General features: G+C 37.1%; 1 protein-coding gene across 3 annotated transcripts in view; it reads left to right on the top strand.

Annotated features, from left to right (window-relative positions):
- WDR70 (WD repeat domain 70) overlaps positions 1-23258 on the top strand; it is a 285459-nt gene that overhangs the window by 103027 nt on the left and 159174 nt on the right. For all 3 annotated transcript variants that reach the window (XM_086361477.1, XM_086361480.1, XM_086361478.1), the window contains one exon: positions 8780-8856. In XM_086361477.1, coding sequence (XP_086217603.1) covers positions 8780-8856 — 77 coding nt within the window. The remainder of the gene's footprint in view (positions 1-8779; positions 8857-23258) is intronic.

Raw genomic sequence — 23258 nt, forward strand, 5'->3', positions numbered from 1 at the left:
TTGCCTGGAGAATCCCAGGGACGGGGGAGCCTGGTGGGCTGCTGTCTATGGGGTCACACAGAGTCGGACACGACTAAAGTGACTTAGCAGCAGCAGCAGCAAACATCTTTATGATTCTGCTCATTTTCTCCCTATTTTTTTTTCTTCTATTGTTTGAATTGAATTATCTGTCTTCAAGTTCACTGACTGTGTCCTCTAATGTACCCATTCTACTGTTAAGCCCCTCTAGTGAATTTTAACTTCCATTATTATGTTTTTCAGTACAAATTTCCATTCTGAAAAAGTAGTTAGTTTTTCTTTGCTGAGCATGTCTGTCTTTGCCTTTGTTTCAAAACTGTCTGCTTTCCCTTTTTGTATCATGATTGTAAACACTGATTTAAAGTATTTTTCTGAGAATTCCGACTTTTAGGTCATCTTGTGGTTGGCATCTTTCATCTTACTTCCTGGGGCTTCCCAGGTGACACTAGTGGTAAAGAACTTGCCTGCCAGTTCAGGAGACATAAGTGACATGGGTGTGATCCCTGGGTCGGGAAGATACCCTGGAGGGAGCATGGCAGCCCACACCAGTGTTCTTGCCTGGAGTAACCCCAGGGACAGAAGAGCCTGGAGGGCTACAGTCCAAAGGGTCTCAAAGAGTCAGACACTGAAGTGACTTAGCATATCTTATTCCTTGAGGGCTCATTAGGTTTTCCTGATTTTTTTATATGTTTAATTTTGGATTGTATTCTTGACACTTTGAATATTGTGTTATGAGATGCAGGCTCCTGTCTAAAACTTCTGGAGAATGCTAGAAGTTTTTTTTTTTTTTTTTTGCTTGTGTGAATATGTGGTTTCTTTTTAGCTGACAGTCAACCTGATTAATTTTAGACTGTACGTCCTGACCTGCCTTATGTTAGCTGTTTTTACTTCCGATGTAAGTTTAATTTCCGAAGTCTTTATGCCTTTGTATGCTATTCTGGTTTGTCTCGTGTGCATGTTACCCAGGAGATGATGTGGAACCTCGGTGGTAGTCTGCGGTGTTTTGAGATCTCAGTGCTTTTCTTAAGTTGCTTCTGACAGGTTTCACATATTACACATATGAGCTCACCTCAGCAGTGAGCTCAGTACTGTTTATACAGATTTAAATGATATTTTTGTCCTAGCTTTCTTACTTCTTAAGCCCTTAATTTCCCCTTTGCCCTCTGTTGTCAGAGGTTTATTGTTCTGATGTTCTTGCTGGAAAACCAGAAGCTTACTCTTTTTATGTTGTGTAGTAGTTCCTGTAACTGGGTATGCCTCTGGGCAAAGCTGGAGTGGGAACACAGCAGTGGGACACAGCAGCTGCGTCTGTGAGTTGGTGGGAAAGGGAGTGCTGCTACTCCATGCTGGCATTAATCCCAATGTAAAGCACACACTATCAGGAAGGTTCTGTCCTACAGATGCTGCTGTGTGGTGAGAAGCCTTAGGTGAGGGATCGGCTTAGTCGCTAACGTTAGCCTGGTAGAGGCAGGAACGTCAAGTGTTCCACCTCACTGGGGCTGCTGTCTCTGCTGCTCTGGGGTCCAGGGAGGAGGCGCGGTGCTTCTTTGTTACTGGCCTTTCCCTGGTGTAGGGCCAGGGAAGCCAATATTCCTCTTTTGTTTTTGCAACAGACTTTTCAGAGAGCAGCCAGAACATATATATTTTTTCAAGTATTTATTTTGGTGTAATTTCAAATTTACAGAAAAGTTGTAAAATATAGTACACAGAGCTGCTTTATACTCTTTTTTTCAGAATCACCAATTGCTGACATTTTGTCCCACTGCTTTATCCCCCCATCTCTTCCTCCCTTTCTCCCATAACTAACACAAACACTGTCCCTCCTTCTCCTCTCTCTCCCTTCTTCCTCCCTACTTATACATCCCCCAGGCACTCAGGCATATATGCATATACACATACATAAAAATTATGTATGTGTGTTTAATGTCACCCAACTTTTGAAAATAAGTTGCAAACATCATGCTCCTTTGTTCTTAATTCTTTAGTTTGGTTTTCCTAATAACGTTTCATCTTCTTATATAATCATGAATTTAATATTGATAAAATACTGTTATTTAATCCATAATCAATAGTTTCATCAGTTAGCTCCATGATCTCCCTCATAATTATTTTCTCACCAGTTTGATCCTCATACCCTTTGTCTCCTTTAATTGGGAGTAGTTCCTATACCTCCCCACCCCGCCAACTTCTTTTACTTTGATTTTTTTTGAAGACTACAACCCACATTATTTTGTAAAATGTAAAATTCAGTTTTGTCTGTTTTTCCTCATAATTAGAGTCAGGGTATGCATTTCTAGAAGGACTTACCCCAAAATAATATTTTACTCTCCTTGCTTCTTCATATCAGAAAGTACCTTATACCTACCAAATTTTTTTAGTACAGAGTTGCTATTACCTTTTTGTAATTGCTATGTAATTTGCAGGGAAATCTTGAGACCATGGCATTATCCTGTTCATTATCAGACTTTCCTCCATTGGTTTTAGAGTCCATTGATGGTTTTGTTTGAATCAGTTATTGAATATTACTCTGATGATTGCAAAATTGTGCAAAAATTTTTCTATCATTTATCTTATATTTATTAATCAGCATTCTGTAAGGAAGAACTTTCTCTTATTTATTTCTTTATTAATATGCTTTCAAAGGTTCTTAGACAATGGTTTACAATCATTATTTTCATTATTTATTTTGATACCCTAATTGTCCCAGGTTTAACTTGTGAAAGGCCCCTCCAATTTACATTTTATCTTTTTAGCATATCCTCATCATGTTTGCAACACTCTCTTATTTTTTTAAGATAACCAAATATTTTGTATTCATCTTGTACTTTTCCTACCTCAGCCCCAGAAAGAATCATTTCTCCAAGGAGCCCTGGTTCCTTTAGGGGAGAATATTTGGCAACCAGGATCTCTTCACTAGGTTTGCTGAGATGTTATTGTTTCTAGACATTTCCATCATGTAAAGTGAGAGAATAATTTAGAAATGTACATTTACCCCTGTATTTACATTTACCTATTAAAAACCATGAGTTTGTATTGATATCCCCAGTTTCATTCAAACACCACAGAGTTCATTCTAATCTTCCCCTTTTTGCACTTTAGTAACTTCCTTCTCCAACAGCTAGAAACTCAACTCCTGTTATCTCCAACATATTTCCTCATTTGCTTAAATCTTCATTTATATTGAAAGCAGTTTTAGAATTGTTAATGCATACCATTTGCAAAAAAGGAACAAATATATTAACTGGAAAGCAGTACTCATTTGCAGTTCTTTTGGTCTTGAGACTGAGTATGTATTAGTAGTTTTCTGGGACTGCTGTGGGCTTCCCAGGTGGCTCAGTGAGTAAAGAATCCACCTGCAATGCAGGAGATGCAGGCAGACATGAGTTCGATCCCTGGGTTGGGAAGATTCCCTGAAGGAGGGCATGGCAACCCACTCCAGTATTCTTACCTGGAGAATCTCATGAACAGAGGAGCCTGGTAGGCTACAGCCAATCGGGTTGCGAAGAGTCAGACATGACTGAAGGCGACTTAGCATGCATGTACACCGCAATACTGTAGGGCTTCCCTGGTGGCTCAGTCAGTTCAGTCACTCAGTTGTTTCCGACTCTTTGCAACCCTATGGACTGCAGCACGCCAGGCTTCCCTGTCCATCACCAACTCCCGGAGCTGACTCAAACTCATGCCTGTCAAGTTGGTGATGCTATCCAACCATCTCATCCTCTGTCATCCGCTTCTCCTCCCTCCTTCAATCTTTCCCAACATTGGTCTTTTCCAATGACTCAGTTCTTTGCTTCAGGTGGCCAAAGTATTACAGCTTCAGCATCAGTCCTTCCAATGAATATTCAGGGCTGATTTCCTTTAGGATTCACTGGTTTGATCTCCTTGCACTCCAAGGGACTCTGAAGGTCTTCTCTAGCACCATAGTTCAAAAGCAATTCTTCAGCACTCAGCTTTCTTTATAGTCCAACTCTCTCATCCGTACATGACTACTGGAAAACCATAGCTTTGACTAGACGGACCTTCGTTGGCAAAGTAATGTCTCTGCTTTTTAATATGCTGTCTAGGTTGGTCATAATTTTTCTTCCAAGGAGCAAACATCTTTTAATTTCATGGCTGCAGTCACCATCTGTAGTGATTTTGGAGCCCCCAAAACTAGTTTCTCACCGTTTCCATTGTTTTCCCATCTATTTGCCATGAAATGATGGGACCAGATGCCATGATCTTAGTTTTCTGAATGTTGAGTTTTAAGCCAGCTTTTTCACTCTCCTCTTTCACTTTCATTAAGAGGCTCTTTAGTTCTTCTTCACTTTCTGCCATAAGGGTGGTGTCATCTGCATATCTGAGGTTATTGATACTTCTCCCAGCAATCCTGATTCCAGCTTGTCTTCATCCAGCCTGGCATTTTGCATGATGTACTCTGCATATAAGTTAAATAAGCAGGGTGACAATATATAGCCTTGACGTACTCCTTTGGATTTGGAACCAGTCTGTTGTTTCATGTCCAGTTCTAACTGTTGCTTCTTGACCTGTATACAGATTTCTCAGGAGGCAGGTCAGGTGGTCTGGTATTCCCATCCCTTTCAGAATTTTCCACAGTTTGTTGTGATCCACACAGTCAAAGGCTTTGGCGTAGTCAGTGAAGCAGAAGTAGATGTTTTTCTGGAACTCTCTTGCTTTTTCAATGATCCAATGAATGCTGGCAATTTGATCTTTGGTTCCTCTGCCTTTTCTGTATCCAGCTTGAACATCTGGAAGTTCATGGTTCACATACTGTTGAAGCCTTGCTTGAAGAATTTTGAGCATTACTTTGCTAGCGTGTGAGATGAGTGCAATTGTGTGGTAGTTTGAGCACTCTTTGGCATTGCCTTTCTTTGGGATTGGAATGAAAACTGACCTTTTCCAGTCCTGTGGCCACTGCTGAGTTTTCCAAATTTGCTGGCATGTTGAGTGCAGCACTTTCACAGCATCATCATTCAGGATTTGAAATAGCTCAACTGGAATTCCATCATCTCCACTAGCTTTGTTAGTAGTGATGCTTCCTAAGGCCCACTTGACTTTGCATTCCAGGATGTCTGTCTCTAGATGAGTGATCACACCATTGTGATCACACCTGGTGGCTCAGTGGTAAAGAATCTGCCTGCCAATGCAGGAGACCCCGGTTCCATTCCTGGGTTTGAAAGATCACCCAGAGAAGGAAATGGCAACCCATTCCAGTATTCTTGCCTAGAAAATCCCATGGATAGAGGAGCTTGGCAAGCTACAGTCTATGGGATCACAAAGAGTCGGACACGACTTAACAACTAAAACAACAACAGCAAGGACTACTGTAACAGATTACCACACAGTTGCTCGCTTAAAACAGTAGAAATTTGTTCTTTAAAAATTTTGAAGGCCAGAAGCCTGAAATCAAGGTATTGGATGGCCACGTTCCCTCCAGTGGCTTTGGGAGAATTGTTTCTTGCCTTTTTTAGCCTCTGGTGACTCTAGGCATTCCTTGGCATGTGGCTGTGAAACTGCAGTCTCTGCTTCCATCTTCTCCTCTTTGTTTCTTCTCTTCTTTCTGTGTCTTATAAGGATACTTGAGGATACTTTTTACCAGATTTAGGGCTGACCCAGACAATCCAGAGATTCTTAATTATATCTGAAAGTGTTATTTTTCCAAATAAGGTCCATTCACAGGTTCCAGCTATTAGGATGTAGACATGTATTTTTTTGGGGGGGCACCATTCAACCCACTACAGGGTTTATAGTTTCTTGGGTTATTACCTTTTTTTTGTCTTTTCAGTGTATTTGTTATTCATTTGAAATGCAGTGGTGTTCACTTGTTTCTGTTTATTTTGCTTTAGATTTCTTCCATCCTTATTTTTTGAATATGTAAAACATTAACACAGTGTCAAGAATCAAGAAGTTAATAGATATAGCATTACAAATTATGGTGAGTGTTATCAAGGAAATGGACAGGTAGTCTGGTCGAGAAGAGTGGAGCGAGCCATACTCACTTAGCTAGAGGGCCAGACAGTACTTACTTGTATAAGTGGCATGTAAACTGAGATTGAAAGAGTGAGGAGAAGCCAGTCACGTAGAAGCAGAAAAAGAGCTTTCTAGTGGACAGAAAAGCAGGTTTAAAGGCTCTGCTGTGGGGAAAGAGCTTCATGTATCAGAGGAAATGAAAGACCAGTGAGGTGTAGTGAGTTCTGGCAAGAAGGAGCACAAAGTAAGTGAAGTTGTAAAGAAAGCTGGGGTGGAAAATGTCAGTTATTGTACACTATGTAAAGAGGTTGAAAAGCCAGTGGAGGATAAAAAGCAGTGGCAGTTTAAAAAACATATTTTTAAAGGACTGTATTGATTGTTTTGTGGAGCACATTAGACAAGAGTAAAAGTAGAAAGACTAGTAACAGGTCTATCATACTGCATAATAACTGATGTAGAGACATATTGGTTCATATAAGAGTTGTAGTAGTGGAAAAGGAAAAAAGTGGATAGATTTGAGATGTGTTTGGGGCTGAACTGACAGGACTAGCTAGTGGATTGGATCTGGGTGTATATAGAGAGGAGGGTTTAGGGGTTATGGTTATTGGACTATTTAAGGATTACTTCCCAGTTTGTGGCTTCCCTGGTGGCTCAGATGGTAAAGAATCTGTTTGCAATGTGGGAGACCCGTGTTTGATTCCTGGGTTGGGAAGATCCTCTGAAGAAGGAAGTGGCAACCCTCTCCAGTATTCTCGCCAGGGGAATTCTGTAGACAGAGGAGCCTGGTGGACTACAGTCCATGGGGTGGCAGAGAGTCGGGCATTTCTTTCCAAGCTTGTAGCTTTAGCAACTAGGAAAGAAGTTTATTGTAAATGAAGTGGGCAATAAGAATCAAGACTCTGCCCAATGCTATGTAACAGCCTGGATGAGAGGAGATTTTAGGGGAGAATGGATATATGTATATGTATGGCTGGATCCCTTTCCTATTCACCTGCAACTATCACAGCATTGTTAACCAGCTCTACTCCAATATAAAAGAAAAAGTTTTTTTTATATTGTAAAGTAAAAAAAAAATGAATAAAATACATTGCACTACAGAAAAAAAATCAAAACAAAAAAAATATTAAAATAAAAAAAAAGTATCAAGATTACTTTGTTGAACCTGTTATGTTTGAAATGCCTCTTACATGGAAATATCAAAGTTGATAGTAGACTATATATATATTCAGCTGAGAAAGGGAAAGTGGAATCTCAAACTTTCTAGCTAGTCCCTCACTTCTTCAGTCCTTTTTTTCCTACTGCAGGACGAGATCCAGATCCCTGGTCGCTATTTGTACCTTGTTGACATGAGCAGAAAGTCAGGAGTTGGCCAGATACTATTGAGGCTTGAACTAGAGATGATCTCCAGGCCCATGTGTGGGTACTCCAGTTCTAGTTCAGTGTTTCCAGAGAGGTACAGTTATTTTCCTTCTAAGTCATTTAGATATGCACATTTTACTGGTTTGAGTTTAGCTTTGTTTTGGACCCTTTCAGAATAAGAGGCCTTGCAATTATTACACTAAAAAGTATTAGGCTCTTTTCTGCCCCATTTGAACCTGAATTATTATTATTATTTTTTTTTTTTGCTGGATCATGTTATTAGCTTTATTTATTATTTTTTTAAATTTTGTTTTATTTTTAAACTTTACATAATTGTATTAGTTTTGCCAAATATCGAAATGAATCCGCCACAGGTATACCTGCGTTCCCCATCCTGAACCCTCCACCCTCCTCCCTCCCCTCCCCTCCCTCTGGGTCGTCCCAGTGCACCAGCCCCAAGCATCCAGTACCCTGCATGGAACCTGGACTGGCGACTCATTTCAAACATGATATTATACATGTTTCAATGCTATTTTCCCAAATCTCCCCACCCTCTCCCTCTCCCACAGAGTCCATAAGACTGATCTATACATCGGTGTCTCTTTTGCTGTCTCGTACACAGGGTTATTGTTTCCATCTTTCTAAATTCCATATATATGCGTTAGTATATTGTATTGGTGTTTTTCTTTCTGGCTTACTTCACTGTGTATAATAGGTTCCAGTTTCATCCATCCAGAACTGAACCTGAATTATTGTATGAGACCGCTCTAACTTTGCTACCTAAGGAGGGAAATGTGTGAGTGCACGTATGTGTGTTTTGTGTTTGAAATATATATTCTGTGATGGATTTTGTGAGAATGTCAGTTTTTATACCAACATCACATTGTTTTATTTACAGTGTTTTTATATCATGCTCCATGCTTAGTTGGGCTAATCTTCCTGAATCATTTTAAAGATGCTTTTTCTTTTTTCACATACACATTTTAAAGAAGTGGGAATTTCCCACCCCACCCCCATCCTCTTGCTTTTGTCTTGTTTACCTTTAATACTTCCTATTCTCCTTAATTCTTTCCCACTGACTTTTTCCCATTGTCTTTCTTGTTGTGAATTTTCTTTTTACTTCTTTCCTAAAAAGAAGCTGTCATTTTCCCCTCTCTTTCCTTTCTTTCTAAGCATCTGTTATATATAAGCACTGTACTGAATCCTGGGCAGAAGGGGTTACATGGTGAATTAAAATGAAAATAAACAAAATGAAATAAACAAAACATTATGAAATAAAACTGAAAATAATATCAGTTTGTAATTAAAATAGTGTGCCTTGGAGAGGACTAAGAAGTGTTACTTTTAAGCAGAATATGTCAACTTTTGGTCAGTTTGTTTATTTTTACATTTTTTAAGGATTTTTTCCCCTTTTTTGTATTTTTTTTTTAAGGGTCACACAGCAATGCTTCATACTGGGTCATGGCATCCCAAAATAAAGGGAGAATTTATGACTTGCTCAAATGATGCGTGAGTATTGTTGATGATTCATCTGATACATTTTTGTATTTCAGTATTTTCTTTAACATTTGTATTGTAGTAGTTTTGCCAGTAAAGTAAGAGATGGGATATTAAGAATCCTTATGTTTATATGTTCTTGTTCTCAACTTTGCTTTGAATTCAGCTGACATACAAGGTTTGCTTAAATAAGTATGAAAGCTGTAAAAATGAGAGTTGGTATGAATTCCAGTAGAGTTTATTAGGGAGCACAGTGGATCAGATTGATGCTATTAAGTGGACTCAAATGACTCTAATGTTTGTTACTTTTTATAGTAAAGGCTGATTTCCATCTGAATCTAATAGCTTATATAAATTTGTTGCTTAAATGATGGTTTTTTGGTAGTAATAACTGAAAAAATTGATTAAATGGTTATTAAGATTCTTTTGAATTATATTTGTTGGCTTAGGATTCAAGAAAATTACAGGGAATATTTGAACAGCTTTTTCCTATATTGTTATGTTGTATGGTTCATTTTTAGTATTGAGTAATTTATAAGAATGAGTTATTTGTAATACTACAGAGAAAATTGCAGTGAAAAAATCTTTAAAATAAAAACATTTATATCGTGTTATTTAGGTGAAACGCTATTATATTTTAGGTAAAAAAGAATGTCTTTGTTTTTAGGTTATTTTGGTTTTCATCCTTTTATTTTCTGATATTTGTAATTTACTTCATTGCCTTTCACAACTGCTATTCATATTCTTTGATATTTTATGTTTCCTAGAGTTAATCTTTAAAATAATAGACAAAAGATATAATTTTGCATTCATTGTGCAGTTTAGAAAATAAGTTGATCTAAAATGAACTAAAAATTGAGACTATACAGAATATGACTGAAACAGGATAGTATATTTGGTTAAAATTTATGGTAAATAGAATTATATAGTTTTTTCTTTTATCTTTGTCTTACTATCTTTCCAAATACTTAAATTATATGTGTTTATAGTCATATTTTTTACTTTAGCTTTAGGAAAACAAATATAGCAGCTAATCTGAATTAATAGTGTTCCATGGCCCAGTAAGGTTTATCCTAGGAATCCAAGGATATTTTACAATTAGGAAATTTTACCATTAAGAAATTTTCAATATAATTCAATATTTAAAAAAATTAAGGATGAAGAATCATATGATTTTGTTATATAATAAAATTGAGATTTGATAGGATTTAGTAATCTTTGCCAGTAAAAGTTCTAGGAATAGGAAGAAATTACTGAAGACTGATAAAAGCTGTTTACCAAAATTTAAAGTAAATATTTTATTATACATTGGTGTATACTTTGCATTTAAATAGGAAGCAAGACAGAGATTCCTATAACTATTTAGAGACTTTATACAGTATAGTAAGAAAAGAAAATATGTAGATTTATGTTAATGTTGGAAGAAAATAAAAAAACAGAAGATCTAAGCTACTCTGGTTAAAAACTTGAGCTGAATAAAAGCCGTTGGAAAAACAGAAAACATCTTGTTCTCAGAACTATTAAGGATGAGGCTGAGTGGTGGCTCTAATAGTTGCTAACACAGTAATTTTTATGAGGGCTACAGAAGCTTTCCCCAAATGGATTTTGAGTATACATAAATTACTCATCTGAAGAAAGACATCCATGATCAACACAGTTTGAGAAACTTTGAATGTTATATGTTCTGAGGCCAGCAATTCACAATAAACCTTTAAATGATTTTGAATAGGGTGTAAAGAAACCTGAAACCTATTTAACTTTGTTTTATCCTCTACATGGTTTGGGTAAAGTTCTAGGGCATGACATTATTATACTGGGTGTAAAATGTAGTTTGTCTCATTCGTTGGAAGAACAATTCTTTTGTCCCCTGCCCAAGTCAGTGATTTACCGGTATATTTTACATTTGAAAATGTGCTCCAATTTCTTTTTACACTGTACAAATTGGGCTTTCTTTGTCAAAAAAGCTGTATACAAGGATAAGTGGGCTTTACCCTTAGGGACCTCCAATTATACAGATTCTTTACTACTTTTTAGAGAAACCTGTCACTAATACATTCAGATGGTTTTCAGTTAGATCGCCTTCTCCTTGGCGTTTGAGGATAGTAATTAGCAGCGGAGTAAGCTGCAGGAGATGAGTCCAGATCCCTGAATCAGTCAGCAAATGTCGTGTGTGCACTGTGTGTCCGGGACCCTGTGTGACCCGGGTCTCTGCCTTCACAGGACTCCCATTCAGTGGAGGTGAGTGCTGGGAGGCAGACACGGTATAGATATGCTAGTAAGTTAATATTGTTTTACATAGTAATAACTGTGAAGAATAAAAAATAAAGCAAAAGGACAGAGAATAGAAGGGTGTAAAATACGTGGAGAAAGCCTTGGAAGAGGTGATATTTTTTTAGTTGAGATACCGTGCACATAAGGCATCCTGAGGGAAAAGAGCTTTCCAGCCCAAAATAGCAGCATATTTCAAGACCTTAAGAAGAGAATGTAATACAGCATATTTGGGGGACAGAAAGTCCGGTTGGACTGACATTTTGTTGGTTGTTAGGAAAGGTGAGAATGATATGAATTGAATTTGGAGAGGAAGGCAGATTCTATACCATATAAGGTGTTGAGGCTAAGGTATAATGGGCTAATATTTTAATGTAGTCACAAGGGAAGTCATCGAAGAGTATGACATCTGTACCATAACATTATTGAAAGTCAAAATCAATAGGAATGTTTTAACGCCAGGCTGTTCTGTCAGTGGGATTTTCCTGGCAAGAATACTAGAGTGGGTTACCATGCTTTCCTTCAGGGGATCTTCCCGACCCAGGGAGCGAACCTGTGACTCTTGCTTCTGCTACACTGCAAGCAGATTCTTTACCTCTGAGCTACTGGGGAAGCCCCATATTGTGAGCAGGACAAAGAGATAAAATATCAACTGCACATCTTTCAAGCTTCACTCTCTTTCATTAAGGATTATTTAGGATTTAAACTAGGATCATTTCATCAGACTTCACTGAGCTCGTATCAGTAATATCCTCTTCTCCTCCCTTTTCCCCATTCACCTTTTATTTTTCCTCCTTTCTCATTTTGGGCATCTGGGAGAATACCTTTATGGATAGTATAGCCATGGTGTAGAGAGCCTCTCGATACAGTTATCCACCTCAGCACCTGTGTGCTGTCACAGTTTTATGTATTTAGTGTGGGCACACAGTGAATGTTTGCCAGGCTGTGGCTGTCAGCAGTGTAGGAGGATGGGGAGCCCTGGCGAGCCAGTCCCAGCCATTCACATAAGAAGCACAAGTTATAAATATGTTTAGATCAGTAGGAGTGAGGCATCAGCATTTTTGAGAAACTATTCCAAGGGGGCATTCAGTATTTTGTTCTGGCCTCATACACCAAATTAAATTATGGATGTTTCTTCTGAATGTGAGTTGGAAATGCTAGTGCTTTTACTTCTGAGTTTTATGAGTTTCAGTGTGAAACATGATCCCAGGATCATGTTCTGGGATTTCATTTAGAAATGAAATAGAGTAATATGGCAGTCTTTTCGGTTTTCCCAAGTTTACCGGAATGAAACACAGACAATAAAGCAGAGCTTACTACATTATGCTTGGAAGTAAATGTTAACAAAAACCAGATGGTAATGAAGATGAAAATGCTTTACTTATCCAGAGGAAGTCATTTCTCTTTGTGAATTTATATAATCTGATAGGGGAGCGTTTTATAATTGGAGTTGTAGTAGTGTACAGAGTGAGAATACAAGCAATGAAAGTGTACAGAATTCGTATTAAGCAAGTTGCAGCTCAGCAATGAATCAGATGCTTCCACCTTGCAAGTTTTCCATTGCTTACTCAGGACTTTGTATCACAGAGGAATTTGTTCAAATCTGTTGTGATTTGTTATCTCCATATCTAAGTATAGGCTTCTTAAGAGTACTTTACACTTGCACTCGCCTGAAACCATGGCATTGCTATCTGATCAAGCTCTTACCCTACTGGAGGATGAAGGATCTGGTGGAGGCAAGTTGAGGTGTCCCAGCTGAGGCTATCCTAGATCAGCTTACAGTCAGCCAAGCCCCAGATTTGTGAGAGACCCCAACCTAGATTAGCAGAACTGATCACAGACACATGAGGTAACTCAGGTAGGACAGAACCACCCCTCTAAACTGGTAGACGCATAAACAGTCATACATGTCTACTGTTGCTTTTTCTTTAACTTTCAGAAACTCTGCTTATCTGTTTTTTTGAAATACAGTTGATACACAATGTTGTGTTAGTTTCTGATGTACATCAAAGTGATTCAGTTATACATGTATGTATGTATGTGTGTGTGTGTGTATGCTCTTTTTCAGATTCTTTTCTGGTACAGTTTATCACAAGATATTAAATATGATTTCCTATGCTAAATAGTAGGAACTTGTTGTCTATCTGTCTTTTATGTAGTAGTTTGTATCTGCTAATCCGAAACTCCCAATTTATCCCTCCTTATCCTCCCCTTTCCTCTTTGGTAACCATACCTTTGTTTTCCACATCTGTGAGTCTGTTTTTTTTTTTTTTTGTTTGTTTATTAAATTTGGCTGCACCTCAGTGGGATCTTTAGTCACAGCATGTGGGATTTAGTTCCCTGATCAGGAATGGAACCTGGACCCCCTTCATTGGGAGCACTGAGTCTTAGCCACTGGACCACCATGGAAGTCCCTTTTTCTGTTTTGTAAATAAGTTCATTTGTATCATTTTTAGATTCCACATGTAAGGGACATCACATGATATTTGTCTTTCTCTGTTTGATTTACTTGACCTAGTATGATAATCTCTAAATCTGTCCATGTTATTAATACTGCAAATGGCTTTATTTTGTTCTTTTTTAATGGCTGAGTCATATTCCACTGCAGAGAAGGCAATGGCAACCCACTCCAGTACTCTTGCCTGGAAAATCCCATGGACTGAGGAGCCTGGAAGGCTGCAGCCCATGGAGTTGCTAAGAGTTGGACATGACTGAGTGACTTCACTTTCACTCTTCACTTTCCTGCATTGGAGAAGGAAATGGCAACCCACTCCAGTGTTCTTGCCTGGAGAATCCCAGGGATGGTGGAGCCTGGTGGGCTGCCGTCTATGGGGTCACATAGAGTCGGACACGACTGAAGTGACTTAGCAGCAGCAGCAGCATATTCCATTGTGTATATATACCATATCTTCTTTATCCATTCATAGATCAATGGATACTTATGTTGCTGCCATGTCTTGGCTATTGTAAACAGTGCTGCTGTGACATTGGGGTACGTGTAATTTTTCAAGTTAGAGTCTTCTTTGGATTTATTCCAGAAATGGGATTGTTGGATCATTTGATGACTCTATTTTTAGTTTTTTTAAGGAACATCCATGTTGTTTTCCATAGTGACTGCACCAGTTTACATTCCCACCAACAGTGTAGGAGGGTTTCCTTTTCTCCACACCGTCTCCAGCATTTATTACTTTTAGACTTATTGATGATGTCTATTCTGACCGACATGAGGTAGTATCTCATAGTAGTTTTGATTTGCGTTTCTCTAACATTCAGAAAACTAAGATCCTGGCATCTGGTCCCATCACTTCATGGCAAATAGATGGGGAAACAGTGGAAACAGTGGCTGAGTTTATTTTTCTGGGCTTCAAAATCACTGTAGATGGTGATTGCAGCCATGAAATTAAAAGATGCTTACTCCTTGAAAGGAAAGTTATGATCAACATAGACAGCATATTAAAACGCAGAGACATTACTTTGCCAACAAAGGTTCATCTAGTCAAGGGTATGGTTTTTCCAGTGGTCATGTATGGATGTGAGAGTTGGACTATAAAGAAAACTGAGCACCGAAGAATTGATGCTTTTGAACTGTGGTGTTGGAGAAGACTCTTGAGAGTCCCTTGGACTGCAAGGAGATCCAACCAGTCTATCCTAAAGGAGATCAGTCCTGGGTATTCATTGAAAGGACTGATGCTGAAGCTGAAACTCCAATACTTTGGCCACCTGATGCGAAGAGCTGACTCATTTGAAAGACCCTGATGCTGGGAGGGATTGGGGGCAGGAGGAGAAGGGGACGGCAGAGGATGCGATAGTTGGATGGCATCACCGACTCAATGGGCATGGGTTTGGGTGGACTCCGGGAGTTGGTGATGGACAGGAAGGCCTGGCGTGCTGGGATTCATGGGGTCGCAAAGAGTCAGACACGACTGAGTGACTGAACTGAATAATTAACGATGGTGAATATCTTTTCATGTGCCTATTGGCCATCTCTATGTCTTCTTTGGAGAAATGTCTACATTTAGGTTTACTACCACTTTTTGATTTGTTTTTTGTTTGTTTAATACTGAGCTGTATGAACTCTGTAAGTTTTGGAAATTAAGACTTTGTTGGTTCCATCATTTGCAAATATTTTCTTCCTGTCTATAGGTTGTCTTTTCATTTTGTTTATGGTTTTCTTTGCTGTGCAAAAGCTTATAAGTTTAATTAAGTCCCACTTATTTATTATTGATTTTACTTCTTTTGCCTTGGGGGACTGACCTAAGAAAACGGTGGTACAATTTATGTCAGAGGATGCTTTGCCTATGTTCCTTTTTAGGAGTTCTATGGTGTCTTGTCTTATATTTAAGTCTTTAAGCCATTTTGAGTTTATTTTTATGTATGGTGTGAGTGAGTATTGTAACTTCATTGACTTACATGCAATTGTCCAGCTTTTCCAATACCACTTACTGAAGAGATGGTCTTTTCTCCATTGTATATTCTTGCCTCCTTTATTGACAATTAATTGACTGTAGGCATGAGTTTATTTCTGGGCTCTCTCTTCAGTTCCCTCAATCTATATGTCTGTTTCCTGCCAGTACCACACTGCAGCTTTATAGTATTGTTTGAAGTCTGAAAGACTTATACCTCCAACCTTGTTCTTTTTTCTCAATATTGCTTGGTATGCCTGCTGTTTTAAGTCATTAAATTTTGAAAATGTTTTATTATATATCATCAATAAAATGAGAATGTTTTCTTATATATATTGGTTGTTAACTGATACAGATGATATTATTGCTTCATGTTACATAAAATCATGATTATTTAGAAGAATATCTTTGTTCTTAGAAGATACCAGCTGATGAATTTAGATGCCTTGTGTCTTGAGATATGCAACTTACTTTTAAATGGTATAGCAGAAATAGTGTATTTGTGTATATTTGTATGTGTGTGTGTGTATGTATATATGAATGTGTATATATATATATACATATATATATATGTATATAAGAGAGAGATTGAGAATATAGATATGACAAAATGAATGTTGTTGGAAAAGGTATATGGATGTTTATTGTACTACTTTTAACTTTTTTGTAGCTTTCAAGCTTTTCAAGATAAAAATACTGGTAAAGACACTGAGAAAAGCACTAACAAAGAAACCAGCATTTTTTTAGACATAGTGGTGCAACTCCCACTCTCTCCTACAGCCAACAACACCTGTTACAATCTGGGCATAATGTTCCCAGGAATAGACTTTGGGAAAGAAGATTGCCACTAGTAAATGATTTTTACAGTGGGATTCAGTAAATTATAATTATTTTTAAAATTTGGTTGCAGCTTGTAATGATGCACTTTACCAATTAAATTTTTGTAGTCAATTTTGGCAAGGCGTAATAGAAAGAGCATGCACTTTCCAGACCAAGAGGAACATTAGTACTCTACCACTCATCATAACCTTGAGCTGGTAATATACCCCTGAATTTTACAGGCTTTTGCTGGAAGGCTGCTAGGCATATTTGACTTTATTTTTATCCTCAATAACATAAATATAGTAATAGTTTTCCAAAGAATGATGATTTATATAAATGGATCTCAGAAAATTAAACTTTTCTGTAATTCAAAGAGTTTTTTTCTATTTAAATTTTTTTTGGAAACGTAAAAAATATATTAGCTTTCTTTATGAATTATATTTAAAACACTTATGAATGCATAAGTGTTAACATCTTCATAATCTATAAGATGCTACATCATGGTATATAATATGAGTTAGAAAAGTCTTGGTACCTGCAGGCCTATTTTATAGCTTTTTGAGTTCTTTGACTGCTATTTTTACTTTGTTAATTTCCCCTTTCTATTACATTGTTATTCTCGCTAATGTTGGTATGGTGATCCAAGTACCTCAGTTTCTTGCTTCTGTTAAGCTGTGTGCTGGTGCTGGGGTAGCTTTTTAGAATTTGCGTAGAAGGAACAAGCAGTTGGTGTAACATATGAGTTTTATCTTTTAAGCACATTAATTTTTGCCATCTGTGGCTACTAGGAGACTTTTTCTTGCTTACTTTCTGATTCTGGGCAGAGTTTTGTATTGTCCATGCTGCCAAATAAGTAAGGTGGTGTTTATATTCCTATTGGTTCTTTTTTGGTGACCCCCTTATAGAAACAAAATAATATTGTTTTCAGATGTTAACTGGAGTTATTGTGGTGATCACTTTGCAATATATACAAATATTGAATCATTATGTTGTACACCTGAAGCTAACATTTTATGTTAGTTACTCCTCATAATGGCTCAAGATCTTAAACCATTTAGATCTTGTGTCTACACTATCTGACTTTGTTTTTACCTGATTAAATTCTTTGATCCTTCTATCTAATGCTTTTTAAACTTTTTTTGAACAGCTACCAGCATTTGTAAAATTAATACCTTTGATTTTATTTTCACTGTGTGTAATTTAAAATGTCTATATATTTTAAAGCATTTAGTAGAAATTTTACATGAAACATAACTTCATTAAAAAATTAATTAGAGGAACTTTCTTGGTGGTCCAGTGTTTAAGACTCCGTGCTCCCAAAGCAGGGGGCCTGGGTTCAAACTCTGGTCAGAAAACTAAGATCCCACAGGCTGCATCACACAGCCAAAATAAAAAAAAAAAAAAAAAAAACCAACCCTGAATTAGTTAGGATTTTGGTGTAAGTAGACCCTTCAAGCTAGTTTTCGAAAAGGCAGAGGAACCAGAGATCAAATTGCCAACATCCTCTGGATCATCGAAAAAGCAAGAGAGTTCCAGGAAAACATCTATTTCTGCTTTATTGACTACGCCAAAGCCTTTGACTGTGTGGATCACAATAAACTGCGGAAAATTCTGAAAGAGATGGGAATACCAGACCACCTGACCTGCCTCTTGAGAAACCTATATGCAGGTCAGGAAGCAACAGTTAGAACTGGACATGGACCAACAGACTGGTTCCAAATAGGAAAAGGAGTACATCAAGGCTGTATATTGTCACCCTGATTATTTAACTTATATGCAGGGTACATCTTGAGAAACGCTGGGCTGGAAGAAGCACAAGCTGGAATCAAGATTGCTGGGAGAAATATCAGTAACCTCAGATATGCAGATGACACCACCCTTATGGCAGAAAGTGGAGAGGAACTAAAAAGCCTCTTGATGAAAGTGAAAGAAGAGAGTGAAAAGGTTGGCTTAAAGCTCAACATACAGAAAATGAAGATCATGGCATCTGGTCCCATCACTTCATGGGAAATAATGGGGAAACAGTGGAAACAGTGTCAGACTATTTTTCTGGGCTCCGAAATCACTGCAGATGGTGATTGCAGCCATGAAATTAAAAGACGCTTACTCCTTGGAAGGAAAGTTATGACCAACCTAGATAGCATATTCAAAAGCAAAGACATTACTTTGCCAACAAAGGTCCGTCTAGTCAATGCTATGGTTTTTTCTGTGGTCATGTATGGATGTGAGAGTTGGACTGTGAAGAAAGCTGAGCGCCAAAGAATTGATGCTTTTGAACTGTGATGCTGGAGAAGACCCCCTTGAGAGTCCTTTGGAACTGCAAGGAGATCCAACCAGTCCATTCTAAAGAAGATCAGTCCTGGGTGTTCTTTGGAAGGAATGATGCTAAAGCTGAAACTCCAGTACTTTGGCCACCTCATGAGAAGAGTTGACTCATTGGAAAAGACTGATGCTGGGAGAGAGTGGGGGCAGGAGGAGAAGGGGACGACAGAGGATGAGATGGCTGGATGGCATCACCGACTCGATGGACATGAGTTTGATTGAACTCCAGCAGTTGGTGATGGACAGGGAGGCCTGGCGTGCTTCAATTCATGGGGTCACAAAGAGCTGGACACGACTCAGCAACTGAACTGAACTGAGACTCTAAATTCTGAAAATATTTTTACTCAGACTTGCTGGTGATTATGGTGAAATATGCTTATAATAAAAGACATAATTTACTCATACACATTTTAAATCTCTTTTTCTTTATAAGTTCTGAGAGTGATGAGAATTTATTTTCAAACTGCTGCTTAATTGAGATGTGCACATTTTGGTGTTAGTTTGATTTAGTTTCTATTGACAGTCTTTTTCTGTACGCTTGAATGGAAAAAAAAATAGAGATCTTCTTTTAATTTTATCATACATTCATTTGGTTCATACAAATTCATTACTCTCAAAATAATTTCCTTTTACTCAACTCTATTTTATTTCTATTGAGAAGCACACAGTAGGTAAAACTTCTGTAGATTTTAAAATAGTGATAATAGCTCTGCAATGAGCTAATCATTTTAAATATTTATTATCAATAATGTGTTAATTAGTAATATAATCATTAATCAATTAATATATTAATAATAACCCCAATTATGAAAAGTTATTGCTGTTAATTTAATATAATTATTAATATTAAGAATTTCTAAGAATACACATTCTTTAAAAGATTAGGTTTGAACTTAAATTAGGGTTTATGATTGTGGTTGCCCTCTAAATATCACCATTCATCATTTTATGTGAGTTAATTTGTTACACAGACTGAGGTTGGATTTTTGTTTTTTGTTTGTGATCTATTTTATTTTAAATGGAAAATATCAGTGTTCTCAGTTCCTGTCATGAAATGTGATACAGTGAAACTCAAAATCCTGGAATGTGTCTTATTTGGAAAACGAAATGAATAGTTATTGAGGACTATGCAGTATTTGGGGCTCTAGAACTAGTTTTCCCTTAGAAATTGTTAAGAGCCTAAGATAAAATAGGGCATTATTTAATCAGTTTTTTTTTTAATGACTTGAAAGCAACACATCAAAAACAGTCCAGATAATTTTTGATTTCATGGTGACTGAAAGTAATTGGGTGGTGATCTTAAATAGTTACCACTAGACGCAGAGGAGAAATTTCATATTTTACCTATGACTTTATGGATAAATTATATATTTATTACTCTGCTAACTAGTGATGATGTGGTTTTACTCACTAGTAAACCTTATTTTAAAAAAACAGATTAAAAAAAATTTAAAAACTGTAGCACAGTTTTTTAGTGTTATTAATTAAACAGATGTAGAACTGGTCTTTTATATTCTTTTTTTAAGTTGAGATATAATATCATTTATGTTTTGTAACTGAAAATATGCTAATAAAGTATTACCAAGAGAGTTGAACTTACTGAACAGGTGAGAGTTATATACAGTTTAGCATTTTAATTTTTATATACATTTTAATTTTTAAGCTCCTACTTTGCTTGAATAGCATTTGTTTGATTATAATTTTCCTAGTACTTTCAACTTAGGTATATTTTTGTCATGTGTTTACAGTATAATACTTAATCTTATGCCTCTAGGAATTATACAAAAATTTAATGTCACATTATCCTTGATTTTTGTTGTTGTTGTTCAGTCGCTAAGTTGTGTCCCACTCTTTGCCACCCCTGCAGCTTGCAAGGCTGTCCTTCACTGTCTCCCTGAGTTCGCTCAAATTCAGTGATGCCTTCTACCATCTCATCCTCCGTCGTCCCCTTCTCCTCTCACCCTCAGTCTTTCTTAGCATCAGGGTCTTTTCCAGTGAGTTGGCTCTTTACATCAGGAGGCCAAAGTATTGGAGCTTCAGTCCTTCTGATGAATATTGAGAGTTGATTTCCTGTAGGATTGACTTGCTGTCTAAGGAACTCTCAAGAGTCTTCTACAGCACCACAGTTGGAAAGCATCAGTTTTTTGGTGCTTAGCCTTCTTGTGGTCCAACTCTTATATCCATACGTGACTTCTGGGAAAACCATAGCTTTGACTAGACAGACCTTTGTTCTGATGTCTCTGCTTTTCAATACACTGTTTAGGTTTGTCATAGCTTCTCTTCCAAGGAGCAAGCGTCTGTTAATTTTGTGGCTGCAGTTACCACCTGCAGTGATTTTGGAGCCCAAGAAAATAAAATCTGTCATTGTTTCTACTTTTTCCCCATCTATTTGTCATGAAGTGATGGGACCAGATGCCATGATCTTCATTTTTTGAATGTTCATTTTTAAGCCAGCTTTTTTAACTCTCTCTTTCACCTTCATCAAGAGACTCTTTAGTTCCTCTTCACTTCTTGCCATTAGGGTGGTATCATCTGCATGTCTGAGGTTGTTGATATTTCTTCTGGCAGTCTTGATTCCAGCTTGTGATTCATCCAGCCCACCATTTCTCATTATGCACTCTGCGTATAAGTTAAATAAGGGTGACAGCATACAGCCTTGAGTGCTTCTTTCCCAATTTTGAACTAGTCCATTGTTCCATGTCCAGTTCAAACTGTTGCTTCTTGACCTGCATACAGGTTTCTCAAGAGACAGGTAAGGTAATCTAGTATTCCCATCTCTTGAAGAATTTTCCAGTTTGTTGTGATCCATACAGTCAAATGCTTTAGCATAGTCAATGAAGCATTTAAATTTTAGGTAATTTTTATACAAAATGTTGTTCACTTGTACTATATTGCCATATGTAACAAGAGTAAGGTTGAGAGAAACTGAGATGAAGTTCAGATTTATGTTTTACTTTATTTGCACACTTTTCATAGTTGTTAATCAGTAGCAGGGGAGCCTGGTAGGCTGCTGTTTATAGGGTTGCACAGAGTCAGATACGACTGAAGCGACTTAGCAGCAGCAGCAGCAGCAGCTTGTTTTGGCTGTGGGAATATAAGTGCTGAACAATAATTTCTATCTAGGGATTAAAAATGGTGGAAGATGCTTTTTAGTATTTTATCTTAAAATCCATAAGAAAAACATCATTAATTTCATCAGTATGTCTCTTATATCAGTTCAATTTATACAATACTTATTCATTCATTTCTGTGTTTAGTTTTAAAGGGAATGTGGTTGTCTCCAAATGTTGATGAGTATACTTGTTTACTGGGATCCCTAGATTAACCAAGGATTTGATAGAAGGTGGTTTGAATTTCCTGCAGGGATTTCTGGGCCGGGCAAAGTAGCTTCAGTACAGCTGGTCTACTCCATGCGTGACTGAATGGATATGTATGTATGACTAATATACCAATGCTGTTATGGTGTGTGGTGGCCCTCTTGGCCATTTATGAAGTAGTTGTTTATGAAGAAGAATATTGTTATGGTGAAAGTTGTTGAATTGAATTCAGTTGCAGCAATGGGAATAAAAGATGTTTCCATATCTTGCATTTTTGCCATTCTTGAAACACATAATTCAAATTCAAATGTTTCTTTGTTTTTAATGTCAGGTTTTGAATGTCTTAGCTATAATAAGTGATTTTTCCTCTTCATCTTACCCTTTACATTTCTCTCCTAAGTTTCTGTGATTACATGGCAAATGTAGATGTATACTGTTTCTGAATTCCTTGTTTTCCATTGTGTTAAAACTGTTGAATCCATTACCAACTTTGAAAAAATTGTCATCTCATCTTTTCAGTTTCATATTTACAGAGTTGATGAAGTTAGGGCCACAGATTATCAGGCACTTTGCTACAAAGTGTGAATAATGAGTTGCCCTTTTCCATTGCTTCTTTTTAACTTCTAAGTTTATATGACTTGTAAAACTATTTATGTCTTATAAACTATCCTTTCTTGTGATGGTACTTCTAAAACTTGTCTTGAGGAAAACGTTAAATTTTGTTACTGCTTTTAAGAAAGGCTCCAAGTGAAAACTGTTTATTCTTTTCCTGATAATATTTTTCCGTTTTTATAATAGTAATAAAATCAAGTAGACTATAAAGTAGAAATATCTCATAAATTGTTAATTACAAGCTTCCCTTTGATACATGTTTCCTTAATGGGCTGTGTTCTCTTAATCTGAATAAAACAAATGATATTTTTGGAAAGCTGTACTAAGTTATCTATAAATAGAACGAACAGACTTTTTTAACAACACTTCATATGGTCACTTACATCTTACAATAACAGTCTGTGTTTTCATGAAGGGAATAAGGCTCACTGATGACATTTTCTGCAACAAAAATGTGGTTACATAGCTTTATCTCTACATAGAATAACTGAAGAGTAGAGTAGCTTCTGGTTTATATCACATAACTATGTTGTAGTTAGCATTCCGTATCTTTCTTAGGCAGTTTTACTTATAGGTCCCAAATAGGCCAAAGATTAGCATACTTGTTCATAACCCGTTACATAATTTATTTTTCTACAGAAAAATATACCCTTTGCAAACACACAGCTTT

The sequence above is a fragment of the Bos grunniens genome, chromosome 20 (genome assembly GCF_055505025.1).
Source record: "Bos grunniens cultivar Pamir isolate PY7600 chromosome 20, Bosgru_T2T1.0, whole genome shotgun sequence".
NCBI classification, from domain to species: Eukaryota; Metazoa; Chordata; class Mammalia; order Artiodactyla; family Bovidae; genus Bos; species Bos grunniens.